This window comes from Diplotaxodon limnothrissa, linkage group LG15, assembly GCF_057381915.1.
Source record: "Diplotaxodon limnothrissa isolate DT_005_m linkage group LG15, D_limnothrissa_male_GT1.1, whole genome shotgun sequence".
In the NCBI taxonomy this organism is placed as follows: Eukaryota; Metazoa; Chordata; class Actinopteri; order Cichliformes; family Cichlidae; genus Diplotaxodon; species Diplotaxodon limnothrissa.
The window spans coordinates 18,140,144-18,158,156 of record NC_140610.1 but is presented as its reverse complement, the minus strand read 5'-3'; the positions used below and the strand labels follow the sequence as shown (position 1 = coordinate 18,158,156).

General features: G+C 38.9%; 1 protein-coding gene across 1 annotated transcript; it reads right to left on the bottom strand.

Moving 5' to 3' along the window:
* Positions 1 to 6,961: 6,961 nt before the first annotated feature.
* On the bottom strand, positions 6,962 to 14,555 carry ak7a (adenylate kinase 7a). Its single transcript, XM_085372540.1, has 18 exons — positions 14,478 to 14,555; positions 14,245 to 14,394; positions 12,457 to 12,571; positions 12,126 to 12,220; positions 11,939 to 12,049; positions 11,708 to 11,791; positions 11,535 to 11,623; positions 11,352 to 11,442; positions 10,576 to 10,653; positions 9,996 to 10,145; positions 9,127 to 9,255; positions 8,808 to 8,913; positions 8,373 to 8,501; positions 8,204 to 8,287; positions 7,920 to 8,117; positions 7,335 to 7,552; positions 7,084 to 7,242; positions 6,962 to 6,991 (listed from the first exon to the last, which is right to left on the bottom strand). The coding sequence occupies exons 1-18, from the start codon at positions 14,553 to 14,555 to the stop codon at positions 6,962 to 6,964; spliced, it is 2,094 nt and encodes a 697-aa protein (XP_085228666.1).
* Between the last annotated feature and the right edge of the window lie 3,458 nt (positions 14,556 to 18,013).

Sequence of the window (18,013 nt, the reverse complement as noted above, 5' to 3'; positions counted from 1 at the left end):
CCACTGCATGCGTGTGTGCGTGACCTGTACAAGGGGTGGTAGAGGTTGTTGTGACTGGAAGCCCAGCAGATAAAACAACACAGCTGAGACCACCACAGCCCTCACACTGACTCTTCTCTAACCCTCACCCCAACCCTAAACTGAGTCTCAACAACAAGATTAATACAAGCACACACACACACACTGGGACACACAAGCTGTGTGCAGACTACTCGGCACCATGGGTAATTTTACGGTTTTACACGGATGAATATATTCAGTCTTTTCTGCCTCTCATTTGCTGTAGGTGAAAAATGGATTGCAGAATGGAGAAAATGACAACATATTTCCTATACACTGGAATTTAAACACACACTCACACACACACACACACACACACACACACACACACACACACACACACACACACACACACACACACACACACGCAGTTGTTGTGTGGCTCAGCACCTAAAATGACCCGTATAAGATAAGCAGGGGAATTTAACTACATCTGAAAAGTGATAGAAGTGGAAAGGTGTTGTGTGCTATGTGTATTTATACTGCATAATGCAGTTATTATCTGAACTTTATGCTCATAGTCTTCAGATAATAAACAGGGCATGTAAACGGTACTATCGTCCAAGCAGCGAAACACAAAACAACATGACCCCCACCTGTCTCTGTAGCCCGACTAAGTATTTCATTCGTTTGCATGCTCTCCTCATGTTTGCGTGGATCTGGTACTCTGGGTAATTCGGCTTCCTCCCACAGCCCAAAGACATAGGAACTAGGAAGTGAAGTTTCCAAATTACCCAGCAAGCATTTCTACATTGAGCAACAGCCAGTTGACCGTCTGTTCCCGACATTTAGTCTTGGCTAAAAAAAGAGTTATTAACTGAAAGTCATGCCAGCATTAAAAATGCAGCCTCGATGTCTGCTGGATGTCCTCAGTGGAAAGTTTCTGTTCGAAAATTCAATCAAAATGAAACGAACAAAGCATTCTAGCTTCTGAGAAGAGTAACAAACTCATGAGAAACACTCTGGCTTTAGGTGCATTTCTTAGCTCGACAGTGTGAAGACACAGTTAGCACAATAAATATTACCACGCAGTAAATGAGACACAATACCATCAGATACACTGTGGATATTTGCAATTTGAACACAGGTGTTGTTTATATCTATCAAACAGACATCTAGGTTATGAATATCTATATTCAATTTCTTTATCACAATAATCTAATTGATATTTTTTTGCTTTTGTTAGAAATTCTCTGACATGTCCATCTATAGTTCAGTGTTATACCACAGCCAGTTTTGATCTGAGAAATAGTAACACTGTTTCCATCTGTTATATGTGGATTTATGGATCCAGGTTCACACTCACTCCAGATGTATTGTCTGGGACTGTAGCCCTCGTCTGTTTGTGAAATTACTTAGAAAACAACAGTGACCTTCCTGCTCAGCACCAAACAGCAGACACAAGTAGCGACTAGCTGGTGAATAATTGGACCAGTTAGTAGCAAAAGAGTCACCAAAAAAAAAAAAAAAAAGACATATGGAAATTTCTAAAATTCTTTTAGGAATAAAAACCAAATAAAGGCACTTTGAAAACTAGCTGAAAAATTGTGATAATAATTCTTACCTTCATAATCACCCATTAAGAGACCTAGCCTCCTTGTAGCAGATTCGTGGAAGCACAAGATTAATGGAATTTATGGCAACGTAATGGTGATGATGTATGTATGTATGGAATGACATATGTAAGACCATATGTGTTTTAAAAAGTAAAGTCATTTTTAAATTTATTATATTTTAATAATATTCAGTTATATTATTATGGTAGCTGGGTGAATGAATGGATTCCAACGGTAAAAAAAAAAAAGGAGGGGGAAAGAAAAAATAGAGGGGTACCCAAAGGAAGGTGGAGAAAAGGGGGTAGCAGGTTAAGAGGGCAGGCCTGTTATGGTCTGTTTTAAGATGGGAGGGGTGATGCGATTCCTCTATTTGGAAATGGAGGTGGATGTTGTACTTGGAAAATAAAAGAGGAGGTTCTGATAGAGGCTGGATGTTTGGGGTGGTTGAATCATACGTGCAGTGAAAAGGCTGCACAATGGTATTATTATTTTTGTAACCAACAGTGACTTGGACATTGCTTTGCATGAGATGCGTTACTGATAAAATCCCCCAGTACGAACTTAAAATGACACATTACATCTACATCCAGGAAAAAAGAAGAGAAAAACACGATGATGTAAAATCAGGAAGCACCGAGAGGAAAACTGCACTCAAAATAAAGATGAAATAAATGAAACAAGTAATTTAAAAAAGGTCGAGGGAAGAGGATTTTCTTTCCATTTTAAGTCTTCTGTATTTCATCTGCTTGAGCTGACGCCCTTCATCACAGAATGAAACCTTTCTTCCCTGTCTGCTGCTTGTTCAGGTGAAAGTTCTCACTATTCCTGGCACCCAGGATTAAAGGCTTTCCACTGGAGAGCAGCCATTATCGTGGACCAGACACTGACCTCTGGCTGTTACTGCTGAGGAGTTTCACAAGTGAACACTCAACTCTTTGATTTAGTTTATATGAATGTTTAGATGTGCAATATGACTCTCAGTTTTACTATCAAATCAAAGGTGGAAAATTAATTAGACCATGAGTTGCCTCCATATTTTTTGTGTCTGTGGTTTTGAATTGATACTTATGGAAGGATTTGAACTGTAACCTGTTGTTCATATTTGTTAACTGCGTGCATGAATACAGGGGAGAGCTTAACTAGCAGTTCATAAATAAATGACTACTACTCTTTTTTCTCAGGACTCTCGTAACTAACAGTAGGTCAGTCACCCTGAGGACAAAATCCAATGGAATAACACCACCAGATGAAAAGGTCTTCACAAACCTTCTTTCTATGATCTTGAACCGTCCATGAAGTTACACAGATGAATCCTTTCCGTCAGCTTAAGTATCAAAAGTGATTTCTGAGTGGACTTTACAGAAAAAGGGGGATTCCCAACAAAGAGGAAAGCGCAATTGCATAACCCCGGTTCAACACCTTTTTTCTAACATGCAACAGAGAAGGTGAGAAGTTTTAGTATAACAGCAGTTGGACAAGCTCATGTGCTGGCTTTCAGAAACAAATACTACAGTTGTTTACAACAAATTCCCAGCATTCCTTTTGACTTTTCTGGAATGCCAGATGGGTGAAATTAAACTAAATTGATATCTGGCAAATGTAAACAAGTGGTGCATGTTAACACTATGAGAATCATTCACATTAAGTTCCTTTAAAAAATAAAACTTTTACCAAAACTGCAAAAAAGTACATAGTTAAAAAAAGAAAATAGCCTTTAATAGGTGGGATAATACAATCCTTTCCCAGCAGTAAAATACTGGAAACGAGGGAGGAGCTGGCTGAATTTTGGGGCCAGTAAAAGCTAAACCATGCACACATCTACACTGACATGAATTATGGGAACTATGGGAGTTTGGCAGGAGATTGCTCAATAAATATGAAATTAAATATCGGTGACAGAGCTGGACCTGCTCTCTGCAGGGGAAATCTGTTTTAATTTGCTTCTGCCAGACCAGTCAGGCTCTCACAGTGTGACTGCCAACACTTACTGTGGCTGATTGAGACGAACATTTCACCTCCTGCTAATTATACCCTTCCTCGCCAGTATTTTACTCCTCTACACTCCATCTCTTCCACACATGCAAGGACATCGCCATCAAATTGAGAAGTTTGGTAGATCTCCTATTATTCTGATGTGATTTACATGCTAAAATTGAATTATTATTGAAGGAAAATCCCAAAATTAAAGAATGGTTTATACAGCAGACACACCTTTTGGGCACAGATCAGTCTAAATGCATGTGATTTTATCATTTATTACCTAAAGTGGTAAATAGTTCCCTCAACAGGAAGGTTAACCAAATCTCAGGAAGCTAAATGTGAGTCAGAGACTATGTATGTGTATAGGATAATATGGAACACACTGTTAATGCTGTGAGACAGCCTTAAAGGGACATGTGATGACATATGATGTGATGCGTGTCGTTTTATGTCATGTTCCTGTAAAAATGAAACGAGTCTTTGAAAAGCCTTCCACCACCTTTACCCCAGTAGTTTCTCAGTATTTCTTGTAATTGCATCTAATTTACTTTATGCTGTCGTACAAGTTCTACTGAAATCTGAACATCTTGGAACTTTGAGGTGAATTATTTGTGTATAGCTAAGGCAGCAAAAGACGGTGATGGGTTATTTGACCTGAATTTGACCCATGATGACAGCCTTCCATGCTTTCTTCATAGCCAGAGGAGAAAAGCCAGGCATCAGAAACACCTCAATAATATAGTGTTGTCTTTTAAAAACTAGAGCCAACCAAAATGTGGAACAATATATCAATATGTGGCACAAGGGCTGAGGGAAAGAAATGCTGCCCTAGAAGGTGGTTGAAACCACACCAATTTAAAAGGAGGGTTGATATTACTTGCAACGCAAAGTAATATCTAGCAGCCTGTCAGAAAAAACCGAGATACAGAAAAACAGGAAGTGATAAATCCAAATTTGAGCATTTTTGGTTCAAGTCACTGCAAGTATGTACAAAGGAGGTCAGGTGAAAGGTACAACAGTGTTTATGGCCATCTGTAAAACACGGTGGAGGCTCTGTAATGGTTTACAGCCACATTTCAGTCAGTTGTGGATCTTGTTAAAACTGATGAAATTATGAATGCAGAAAAATACATGAAGATTTTCATGCACCAAGCAATGCCATCTGGAAAGCATCTGATTGACTTCACTTTCAAAGAAATGTGGGGTGTGTTATTTCTGTGTTACCTTACAGCCAGTCCAGGTTGAATCTTGCGACTGCGTTAAGCAGTTTGTTTGTTTTTTCCAAATAACTGATAATACTTGTTTCATGTACAGGGCACAAGTGGTACAAAAAATGGATATATAAGTATACATATCAGTTTGGGTAAGAGGTTTGTTAGCAAACATTAATAAACTGTACTGATCCACTGCACAGACACACAATGTTTAAGCATAAACCTTTGGATGTTTTTGAAAAGCATAGCAGACACAACTTGGTTAGCTAACTGTGTGTGTGTGTTTTAACTCACCCACTAGAGGTATGAAGGGTGAAACTATCCAAAAAAGAACAATTAGTAATGTTGTAAAAAAATAGCATTTTAACGTGACTCTGGTGGGCGGCCACTACAGGAACTGAAGTTTGAGTTTGCGTAGTGTATACTTTGAAAAATTAAATCATAATAAAGAGTAAAATAAGGCTCTTTGTCACCATATCTCCACAAGCCTTGTATGTAAATTAAATATTTACACACCAAGTATTTCTTTTTGAGACTGTTTGACACCGTAACATTATTTATTACACCATATTTGCTGCCACCACCATATTTGACAGTGGGCATGGTGTGTTCAGAGTGATGTGCAGTGTTAAGTTTTCCGCCACACATAGCGTTTTGCATTTTGGCCAAAAAGTTCCATTTTAGTCTCATCTGACCAGAGCACCTTCTTCCACATGTTTGCTGTGTCCCCCACATGGCTTGTGGCAAACTGCAAACGGGACATTTGCAGGGAATCACCATGTCACCATGGGCCTCTTGGCTGCATTTCTGATCAGCACTCTCCTTGTTCAGCCTGTGAGTTTAGGTGGATGGCCTTGTCTCGGTAGGTTTACAGTTGAGCCATACTTCTTCCATTTCTGAAAGATCACTTGAACAGTGCTCCGTGGGATGTTCAAGGCTTGGGAAACCTTTTTGTAGCCTAAGCCTGCTTTAAATTTCTCATTAACTTTATCCCTGACCTGTCTGGTGTCTAAATCCAATCGAGAATCTGTGGCAAGAAGGAATTCCAACAAAAATTGATTCATGTTTGTGGCTGTAATGTGAAAAAATGTGGAAAAGTTCAAGGGGGCCGAATACTTTTGCAAGCCACTGTATTCTCTATGGAGCATAAGTGAGCCTAGAGACAGCTCCCTCCTCAGTCACAGACTACAAAGCAGACTGCAGACTTGGCCTTTAATGACCACTACAACAGGAATGCCCCACTCTTATTTTATGACATATTTTACAAGAATATCACAACAAAGGCTTTTTCTTTGTGCAGACTAATTTATTCAGCACAGCAAGAAAGCAGAACAGCAGAACATAAACACTGTCTTGTTATTTGGAAGAATTGAGAAACACATAATTAAAAAAACCCAAACAGATTAACTGAAGTAACAATCTTTCCTTTCTCTGTAAAGTTTACAGAAAGACTACCTGCTCCATCTAGTGTTGAAAGAACAAATTTAAAAAAAATGGCTGGAGTGAAGTCTCAAATTTTACTCACTGAATTTCTCCCTTGCAGTTTAATTTTATTTATTTTTATTATTAATAACTAGAAAAGCAACATCTATTTTTATTATTTTGATAAATATTAACATATGCAGAAAATACATTAGATTCCATTCCATATGAACAAGGTGTAACAATATATCAATGAAAATATATTTACAAAGTTCTACTTCAATACCTGCAGAGCCTTACACAGTGCTAATTCTAAATAGTACCGTGTTATCATAAAACCAGTCCCAGCATAGTTGTTCTTCCAGTAAGTGCTTACTCAGCAATAGTCTGAGCTGAGTCACCCACCAGCTGGATGCTCAGAGGGGACAGAGCTGTAATCATACTTCTACTACACCTATGAGCATGTAGTACAATTGATACTTAAGGTGTGTTAAAAATTAACTGTTAAAAGTTAATTTTACTGTCAATGCTAAATATTTATTTTTGGTGATGAGCTTTTTGTACAAGTTTTTTAATTGAATGCTGAGTTCATTTTGTAGTGTGCAGATAACACATTCTTTAACAAAATTCTCTTCAAACCATTTCATCTTAATTACAATACTGTAACAGTGTAACAACATAAAAATGCTGCTCAATAGCATCGGAGCACGGCCTTCATCGGAGCAATTCTCATTCTTCTTGTCGTAAAAGATATTCCGCCTGAAAAAACAATTAAAAAAAATTCAACTGCCGTATCAGCTCACTGATGTTCAACAAAGGTAATTCTGTTGGAAAGGGTTTTTTTTAAATACCAAAAAGTCAACAGGGTCCTCCGGTTTAATCTCGCTGCACTTTACCATGGCCTCAGTGAGCGAGGGCATCACATACTTCATCAGGTAGTTTCGCAGGGGAAGAGCTTGAACTTCCAGCTGCTCACTCTCTTGTCTCTTCACCTCTGATAAATTTTTCTGCTAATGATTAAATCATTTAACCTGCAGTTAGTATTTAAGAGTCATTTGCTCCTCTGCATCTTCTGGTATGAAACACTCACAGTGTTACTTACCCAGTCCTCATACTGAGCAGCCATCTCAGCCAGTACAGCCTCATTCCTGAGTTTCCTCTCAGCAGCCTCTGCGGACCGTTTCTGCCTCCTCTCTTCCTCTTTTTTCTGGTCCTGCTCCTCCTGCTCCTCTGGACTCAAGCCATAATTCTTAGGAGGGCCCACCACCCGTGTGATCATCTTCATGATGTCTGTGTATTCTGGATCATCTGTCCTGACCTCTGGAGAAGAAGAAATCACACAAACAGAGCCACTGTAAACAGGAAAGACCTTTTTTTCGTGGGTAACTGACTGCTAATAATGGTTGCAGTTTACTTTCTACCTTTCTGCACATGTATAGGGTTACACATTGAATCTACATAATATTATACATCTGGCCCCTGACGCTGAAAAGAGCAAAAGACTAATAGAAACAGACAATATGGAGACAGTCGGACACTCTCACATCCACCAAACATGTTCTGAAATGTTTGACAGCTTCACTGTTCTGTTCATGGTTTATCATTTATGGGCTCTTCAGTACTCTTTGCCTCTTGTTTGTGATCAGTTTATCAGAGTGCAGTGTTGTGGTGGCTTTGCAGACAGTACCGATATGTAATGGGTGAATCTCAATCTGATCAAAGTAGTCACACACTGTTTCCTCAGCTCCACTGAGCTGTCTGTGTTTTGTCAGGCGAGGTACAAATTCATCCTGGGTGTAGCGCATTTTTTCTGCCACGTTTTCTGGAAGTCCTTGTACTCTTCTTGTCAGGAAGTCATCTGATGCATCAAGGGCAAAAACATACTCTGCAACACATGTTGGAAACAGAAGTAAGTCCATTCTGATAAGTCAGCAAAGGCTTAGACAAAGACATAACAAAGACATAAACAACCTGGAGCGATGGCCTGTTTGTAGGCTGGTGCTTTGGACATCAATGCCAAATCCTCTTTCCCAGCATCCTCATCCACATTCACATCTGAGCAACAGAAACAAGCGCTATACTTTATGAGACAAAGACTTTAAAAGATTATACAGTGACTCAAATAATTGATGAAACCTACCAGAGAAAATCATCTTCGCTTGCTCATAAGTCTTAGGGAAACCATCAAGAACAAAGCCTTGGTTCTTACATGGCTTTGAGTTTAGTTTTTCTTCCACAATTTCAAAAAGGAGACGGTCAACCAGTCGACCTGATGGAACAAAACACTAGTTTGAATAAACCACAGAAATCTGAACACAGACACACAGAATCTGAGAGTTTGGGTAAATTGAAGCCTTTCGAAACAGAGACCCCGACAAATTGTGATTTACAATGCTGTCCATCCTTCCACAAAAGCGTGTTGTTTTAGAGACTTTTCAAGTAAGTTTCAAGTAAAAGAAAAAAAAACCTAGACTGAAAAAGACTTCAAAGAAAGATTTTTAAATAAATCAAACGTGTTTTGCAGTTTTCAGCCTCACAAGATTATATTATTTAGGGTTATAATTCTGTTACCAACCTTGATTTTCTTTCATGCTTTTGTGAATATTCCCCAGTTGTGTCTGTGCAGCAGTCATTATCTCTTGACTGATATTTTCAGGGTTAGGTCCATTTACTATCTCCTTCTGCAGCATACAAAAGAAACATAAGAGATTTTCTTTATTTTTAAATGTCACTGGTACCACATAACAAGTCTCAAAGTACACCTGCATTAGTACATCGACTGCCTTCACAGAAAGACTTCCACAGGAGGGCAGCACATTTTCCTGTAGCTGCAGGACAGCAGTGAGAGGAAAATCAACTGTCTGGTATGTATGTGCAGTTCTGCTTCCACTGACCAGTTGTGCAATCTTCTCTTCGAGGACCTCTTTGAGCTTGATTTGATGCAACCGGTAATGATGGCAGAGCTTTCCTGCAAGGGTGGTTTTCCCCACAGCTGGAGGTCCAAGCAGCAAGATTCGAATGGGCTAAACAAGAACAATTTTTTAAAAAGTCGATGATTCAGAAAAGTTTTTGTTTTTCAGAAATGATCAGCTGTCATGAAAGAACAAGCGAGAGATACAGAAACAAACACTGGATGCATTGTAGCTCAATTTTCAGTTTTCCTGCCACCAAGTGGGACACCTACATTTTGTAGGATACATACATTTTTACCTACATTTTCATACTCATTTTCTGTCTATGATTTACACACACAGTCGTATTTAACACTTGTGATTACGGCAGTGGAATGAAGAGCTAACGTTGTTGTCACACATTCCAGATAACAGTTGGGACAACTTTCGGTCTTCAATAGGTTTTTCAAAATCTCTTCAAATTGAACACATGGACTGGCATGAATCCCAAGATGAATCGATGAGCTCTTCATAATTAGTTGCTTAATTGATTATTCAGAGCAATGCAGTGTCCTCATCTGCAGCTGCAGTGCCTACCATCTGATAAATTTTTTGCAGAATGACCAGATGGTATTTTTTTAAAATTCTCCACAAATCAGAACGTATGAATTACAATATAATACTATAGTAATATAATGATGTGTAATATACAAATATACTGGGAAAAAAGTGAGAAAAGTATTTTCTTTTCTATTTCAGGTTTTCTCAAAATTTATGATGACTTAAGCAAATGATGTAGCACATCCTAAACGATGCACTAATTTGCATAAATGGATTGATGAAATTTAATTTGACAGACTTGGAACACTCACAAGCAGCTGCCAGGCGTCTTTGTATTCCTGCACAATGTTATCCATGTTTTCAACCATCCCAGCTTCGGACGTCCAGCTTAGGTTGAAAAAGTCATTTATGATAAAGGTCTCCAGGCGGAGGTTGATGCCGAGGCACTCCAGTTCCTCTGGCTGAAATAAAAAGGTGTTAAATTACCAACAGTGTGTTTGATAATAAATATTTTTCAGCAAACATCTAAATAGCACAGATGTTTACTACAAGCCAAACAAACAGCAGATAGTTTATTTGATCCATATTTACAGAAACTGGAGTTGTAACAGCAAACAGCTCGGAAAGAAAATACATTTTAAATCTCTCAACAACAGAAATTGAACGCAAACTTTTGAGTCTTTTCCTTGTGTCACAAGCTGTTATTGCAACACTTTCAGGGACTAAAGAAAACATTTACATTTGCAAGTGACAGTAATAGCAGTACTAAGCTTGGGTGAGTAGTCTGCTTAAAATACTTATATGTAGAGCTCTAGATCTTTGCATTATAGGCAGAAAAAAAATCGAAATCATCTTAAAATGAAATAAAATAAATCACATAGTTTACAGTACCTTAAACGCCTTCATGACAATCGCTTCCTGTGGTGGTAATTTCTGAATTTCTTCTGGTCCAAGCGCATGACTTATCATCTAAAGACATAAAGGTAAGAAAGAGATTGTTTTGTGTGTTTTTTCTCCTTCTTTGCCAAACGTGACTTCTGACAAAGGATCTCAGTTGGATTTTCATCACCTCAAAAGAGTATTCTTCCTATAAATACACTCACTGGACACTTTATGGGGCGCTCCTTACTAGTTATTAGATACCGTTTTACCTTCAAAGCTGCCTTAATTCTTCATGGCATAGATTCATCAAGGTGCTGGAAAAATTCCTCAGAAATTTTGACATGACATCATCACACAGTAGCTGGATCTCAAAATCCACCACCACATCTCAAAGGTGCTCTATTGGATTCTGATCGGGTGAATGGCAAGGCCATTTGAGTACACTGAAATGATGTCATCTGTCTGTCATCTTCAAGAAAAGTGTGAGATGATTTGAGCTTTGTGGCATGGTGTGTTATTTGCTGTTGCTATATATATTTTGGTGAGCCCATGTGAGTAGTTTTCCCTATAATGATGCTCGGTTTGAACTGCAGCAAGTCGGTTTGACCATGTCTACATGGCTATGTGCACTCAGTCGCTGCCATGTGAATGCTAACATTCACATTAACAAGCAACTGAATTACTATAACTAATAAGGTGGCCAGTGAGTGTAGTTTTCAATCTACTGTTTTTCTTCATAATGAAAAGTCTAGCTGTTCTAGTTGAAATTAGAATCACAAAATCACCTGTACAATATCCTCTAAAGTGTTCCTGGAATTATCAATGGCAACAATGTACTTTGGTCTTGGTCTGAGTTGAATGATGTTCTGGATCACTCTGCAAGACAAATATATATTTAGTCCAGGTCTGTGCCATTTATCTCCAAGTATATATAGCATATGTGCAGAAGTACAGTTAAATAAACTCACCCTCCAAGGTCAGATACATGAATCGTGGGAATGTAATTTGTGCCATGTCCAAATATGGGAACTTTTGGAAACTCCATCAGCCAAGAAACCTTTTAGAAATATCAAATACATATTATTCAAGCAGTATAGACAAAGACATGCAGTGTAAAAATGTGTTAATGTGTTAATATTACCTTGAAAAAGTAATGAAAGAGGTCCTCCCCCTTTCCATACTGAAGGCCACTAGCTACAACATAACCGGCAAGTTTGGACTTTTTCTGTAAGATTGAAAAATCAGAGCACTTTTAGTTAGTTTTAGATATATTTATTTTCCTGGGATCCTTATGAAATCTTGGGATGAATTGCTCCTGTTGTTGTGAAACATATTTTGGAGGATTCTGTGATTTTCAGCATCATAATCTTACCCCTTTAGCCAGGTTTAGCACAAGTTTTTCCAAACTGTGGTGTTTTCTGAATGCAGGGTGAGGCCTTCTTCTTATGAACTGTTCCTCTGATACCAGAACATCAGTTTCATCCTGAAGAGTAAGATTACACTCTCAGTCATGGAAATCTGACAAGTTCACACACTGTTTAGCTTTTCTCCAGACTCACTGGGTTTTGAGGTTTAGTCATGGCCCACGTCATTACAGTGGAGACTAAGATGAACAATTTCTGAGACGTGAAGCTCAGCATCTCATTATGAAGGGCTGTTTGTAAAAGAAGAACGGGCAGGGATGACAAACAACATTAGCATGTTATTGGAACAATGCAGTCTCTTTTAAATGTTGTCTCATGAAGATAGATAGCGATACATTTAAAATGAGCACATGAGGTACAATCTTGCAAACAGTGCCCTTTAAAGGTACCCGGCCTTTAAAAATCTTTGTCTATGATTTAAAAAATCGAATCCTTCACTGGTCTTGTAGAAGTCTTACAGTCATACCTGTAAGAACCCACGTTGCTTCTTCAACCTGTTGCTGTGTGGCACTTTCTGAGATGTTGTACACCACCACATCACACTCCAGCAGGTGCTGGAGGAGCTCATCACTGCTTGGTGACTGCAAAAGGAAATTGTATACCCTATTAAACGTTCAATTGTTCTTGCTGTGTCCATAAATATATTTAAATTAAAGTTGCTTAGTCTAAAAATAATTGGTTTTAAAAATACGGCATTTAAAATTATTTGTCCTTATCAGAATCTTAACGTATGATGTTCTATAAACACACTGCCCGGAGCAAAAAAATGTCACATACTCATATTATTCATAGGACCACCGTTAGCTTTGATGACGACACGCATTTGCAGGAGTATCGATTGGATAACTTTATGCAATGCCATGACATTTTTTTATACAGAGTTGCACTTATTTTTCACTAAATCTCAGTGGGGTTAAGGTCTGGACTCTGTGGTGGCCAATCCATGTGTGAAATTAATGTCTCCCAGAGCCACTCCTTTATGCCTTAAGCCCAATGAACCCTGGCGTGTATCTTGCATGTATACCTGTTTCATCAGGGAAGAAAAGCACCCATTGATGGAAAAACCTCCTCATTCAGTATATTCACATACTCAGCTGACCCAAATGTTTTGGCATATAATGTTGCTAATGGTGTTGGGTGCCATCTCCAACAACGATGAGGCGGCCTACATGGATGAAGTGAAGAATCTGGCATCGTGGTGCCAGGACAACCACCTCCAGCTGAACGTCAGCAAGACCAAGGAGCTGGTGGTGGACTTCAGAAGGGGTCAGCACAGAGACTACAAGCCCATTATCATCAATGGAGCTCCAGTGGAGAGGGTGCAGTCCTTCAAGTATCTTGGTGTCCACATCTCCTCAGACCTGACATGGGCTGCCCACATTCAGGTCCAGACCAAAAAGGCTAGGCAGCGCCTGTATCACCTACGACAACTGAAGAAGTTCAGGGTCTCTCCAAAGATCCTCAGGATTTTCTATACAGGCGCTGTGGAGAGCATCCTCACACAGAACATGACATCGTGGTTCGGGAACAGCTGTGTGAAGGACCAAAAAGCTCTCCAGAGAGTGATCCGTACAGCAGAACGCTGCTGCAGGATTGCTCTCCCCCCGCTTCAGGACACCTACACCAGGAGATGCCAGACTAGAGCAGCGCAGATACTGAAGAACCCGTCCCATCCTGGCAACAAACTGTTCCAACTTCTGCAATCTGGTAGAAGGTTCTGCATCTTCCGGGCAAGGACAGAGAGACTCAAGAGGAGCTTCTATCCCCAAGCCATCCGTGCCCTAAACACACACACCCGCCCTCTCACATCATCTATAATTGACTGAGACAGGACTCTTCCAGACACTAAACCAAGGCACAATGTACATTTCAATTCCTTTAATTTTAAATATGTTTATATTGTCTATCCTGTAAAATAGTCAGATGTCTATTCATATTAATGTACAGAATTCACCTGCTTGCTGCTACTACTGCACATTCACCCAGTGTATATACTATATGTATGTATATATATATATATATATATAATGTTCTTCCTCTACCCCCCCCCCCCCCCCCCCCCCAATTTTTGCACACGTCGAGGAGCGTGTCAGGCTACATTTCACTGTGTGTTATACTTGTATAACTATGCATGTGACAAATAATAAAGAACCTAGTACCTAGAACCTAGTACCTAGTACCTAACCTAACCAACTGGAGCAACCCCAGATCATGACAATGTCCCACAGTCTTTCGCATTTAGCACCTCGCTCACCTCATATTTCTCCCGTAGAAAATCCCACTTTTCACCTTTAGAGGAAGGAGACACCGTACCGACGACATGGAAAGCAGGTTCACCTTCATGGGAGGCTAATGCCTCTGCTTCTTCCTCATCCTCAGAGGTCACCACGCATGAGGCTAAAAACTGTTCAGACAAGTCAATATTAAAATGGACTAATGTGACTGGTTAGGCAGGAACAATAAAAACTCTCTTTTCCCTATATTTACCTTTGCGATGTGCTTGGAGGAATATCTGTCAACATCGTTGATAAAAATTCGCTTAGTTTGTTGCTTGTTGTCCCCCATTTTAAAAACTAACGCCTTGAGTGATTTAAAAAGCTATATTTATTACCAGACTGTAAGTTTTACAACAGGAAATGAGAAATACGAGAAAGACAGAGAAACTTTCATCTTGCACCTAGTCTTCTTAAATGTTGCTAGGGACTCGCTACTGTTGCTATGGCTGAGCCAATGAAGCTCGCTAGCTAGCTCTCGAGCGCTTCCATGGCAAGGGGTATGGAGGGCCAGGAGTGACAAAATTAATTAATTAAATACGCCATTAAATAATTAATTAAATGTGTCAATGGTTAATTAATTAATTAAATAAAATTTGAAATAATTTATTAAGTGTTTTAAATGAAATGAATAGGCATTTAATTAATTATTGACACGATGAATTAACTATTTAATGGTGTTTCTAATTAAATTATTTTGTCACTCATGGCTCTCCAAAGTGAGTAGCCCCCATTTTAAAACAACTTTTAAACATTATTAACATGTTTCATTTCCCCCTCATTTAACCCCTTCCTCTCTTCTGCCCTCTTTCCCCATTTAACATTATCTGCTTCTACTATGCCCTCTCATTGCCTCCTTGCTTTCGTTTGCTGCTTTCTTTCCACCCACTATTAGATCTCTGCCTTCCTCTTTCCTCTTCTTTCCCTCTCTTCCTTTCCAGCCCAATTCTTCACCTTTTAGATAGAAGCATGAAGAAAAAGGGTGAGGCTGTACCTCTCTGGACTGCTAACAGGGTTGGGCTGTGAGTTTTTTTCCCATTAAAGTGACAGTTAGCTACATGCAGAACAATTAGCTGGAATATTTCAAAGAGAGAATAAGATCCATCAGCGTGAACTATCGCATGTCCGGCATGAACTGCCCGAAACCGGAAGTGACGTCATTTTGCGGAAATGTAGTTTTTTACCATCGTGGCCATATGAGCCTATATTTGTGTTTTTAAAAGTTATGTTTGACTTTATGACTTTCTGTGTCGTTTCTGGGATGCTGAGGACTCATATTGCACTGCTGGAAATATTTTATTTTGATGCATATGCTGTTATTTTGCAAATTTGCACTATAATATATTTTTTCGTTTTTCCTGCAGTATATGAAAATTGGTGTATCTCAAAAATAAAACTATGAAGACACTTAAAATAAATTTCCTTTGGTGGGAAACTAGTTTGTGCAACTTTTTTGTATTTACAGTTTTGAGGGATAAGCCTCTTAAATTTCTCTAACTAGAAATATATGTTAAAAAAACAAAAACGATTTTAAATTTTTTTGTAGTTTATTGCACTTTTTTGCAATTTATGTAATTACTATGCACTTAATGCAGACATATTATTAAAATTTGGGCTATAATGGTTGTATTGATGTATAGCAACTTGAAATGCTCCAAAAAATGGCTCCACAGCATGTAAAAATATACTATAAGCTCTGGCGGACTTGGTTCTATGGTAGGTCTTAAAGGGTTAAAGAGACAGCGCTGTGCAAATGCATATTTGGTAAGTTTGACCTTTTATTGTTGTTTTATGAGCCTAAAGTGAACAATAAAGCGATCAATTGATGTGCTGGGTGCGTTTAACATTTCCTTTGTCCAGTCTTTGCTAGATTTCTTTGTCTTTCTTAATAACAAGATTTTTATGTCCTGTTACTCTGGAGATGGAGTCGTAGGTCTTCGGCTTCTTTTGTCCTCTTGTTGTACAGTTTGTACATCCCGAGGAACCCATGTTTTCTTTTTTTGAAAGGATACACGGCACACCATGCTAAGACATATCAAATGTTCTGCTAATAGCTCTTTCAAAATCAAAGTGATGTGGCAGTTTGCTGATTTCCGCCTGGTGACTAGGGATGGGTATCGAAAACCGGTTCTCAACAAGAACCGGTTCCCACTGTTTCAATTCCTTGGAATTGTTTGCCATTTTTGCAAACGATTCCCTTATCGATTCCAGTCGCCCCGAATGACGTCACCACGTTGCGGAGCGTCATTTACTCGGCAGGAAACACGGCGCCAGCGGCTCAAATGCTCAAAAGTTTGGTCATACTTTACGAGAACGGATGACAACAGGGCAACTTGCAATACTTGCAAAGTAGATATTTCATTTAAGGGAGGAAACACTACGAATATGCAAAAGCATTTGCTCACAAAACACACGATAACCTTAAATGAATGTCGTGTTTTTAATTCCGCTCCGGACTCATGAATCTCAACCCAGCAGCAGCGGTAACGTTTGCACGTCCTCTCCCGTTAATGTGGCAGGTAAATAATCAACAACAGTGCATATTATGTTAGCGCGATCTGCCTTATTACAAAACCTGCCATTACTGTGCATTTAGGTGACCATGATGAGACAGACAGAGTCTGGCTGGCTCAGATGCTGGCAGTTCTCGCTGTAGTGTACCGGTAGCGTCTCCTTTCAGGCCAGGATAGACGAATGTCACCGAGCAGTGACTGAGTTTGTGGTCAAAGGCTTGCACCCATTTGCCACAGCAGATGCCCCCGATTTCACTTTGGTAAGTGAATGTGTTTAATTGTAGGCAGGGACATTTCTGGATATTCTTGTGTAATTGCTACAGAATAATTTATGTTACACTTTGTTATTGCTACAGAAGAATATTTATTTTATTATTTTACATTTACATTTTTTTTCCTGGGGACCCTGTGACACCCCATTGAAGAGCCGTAGGCTGTGGATCTCTTAAGATCTCACTGTTGGGTTTGTAAGGCCATGTTACTCCTAAATTTCTATCTTGTTCAAAGAGAAGATATAAAACAAAGTTCTAAGCTAATCGACTTTAGTGTTCTCCTTTTTTAAAAATAAGAATCGATAAGAGAATTGATAAAAAATCGAATCGTTAAACAGAATCGAAAATGGAATCGGAATCGTTAAAATCTTATCAATACCCATCCCTACTGGTGACTTTCATGTTTATCAGCCCAGTAGTTTACAGACTTTCTCCCAGCTGAAGACAATTAACAAGAGGTTATTCATGTGCTCTAATTCCCCTTTTCCCTTTTTGTTATTTGTATTTTTTTTTGTGTTTATTTTTGTCCTAGATGGCCTGACGCAGCAGGTAGGGGTGAACTCTATGTCTGAGTTTGTCTTTGCTCAAGCTGTCCAGAAATGGCTCAGATGCGCTCCATATCGTATGGGTGGTGCAGGGCGCCCAACATCCATCCCCATCCCGGAGTAAATAACAAAAAGTGATGTGAAACAAAGAAATGTAAAAAGGAAACTTTGTCGTTTAATAAAGTATTTTGCAAATGATACATGTCTATTGGCCTTTTTTTGTTGTTTGTTTTGTTGTTTGTTTTGTTGTTGTTTCTGATGCTTTATATTTTCGGGATATTACTATTGACATGATACATTGTAACATAATTTTTAACACATAAAGGGTGTCCAATTTGTACAATTATCTGGTGGTTTAAGTATTGATGGAAACTTGCAGTAGTTTAGTATTGATTAAAATAGCTATAGATTGTATATATT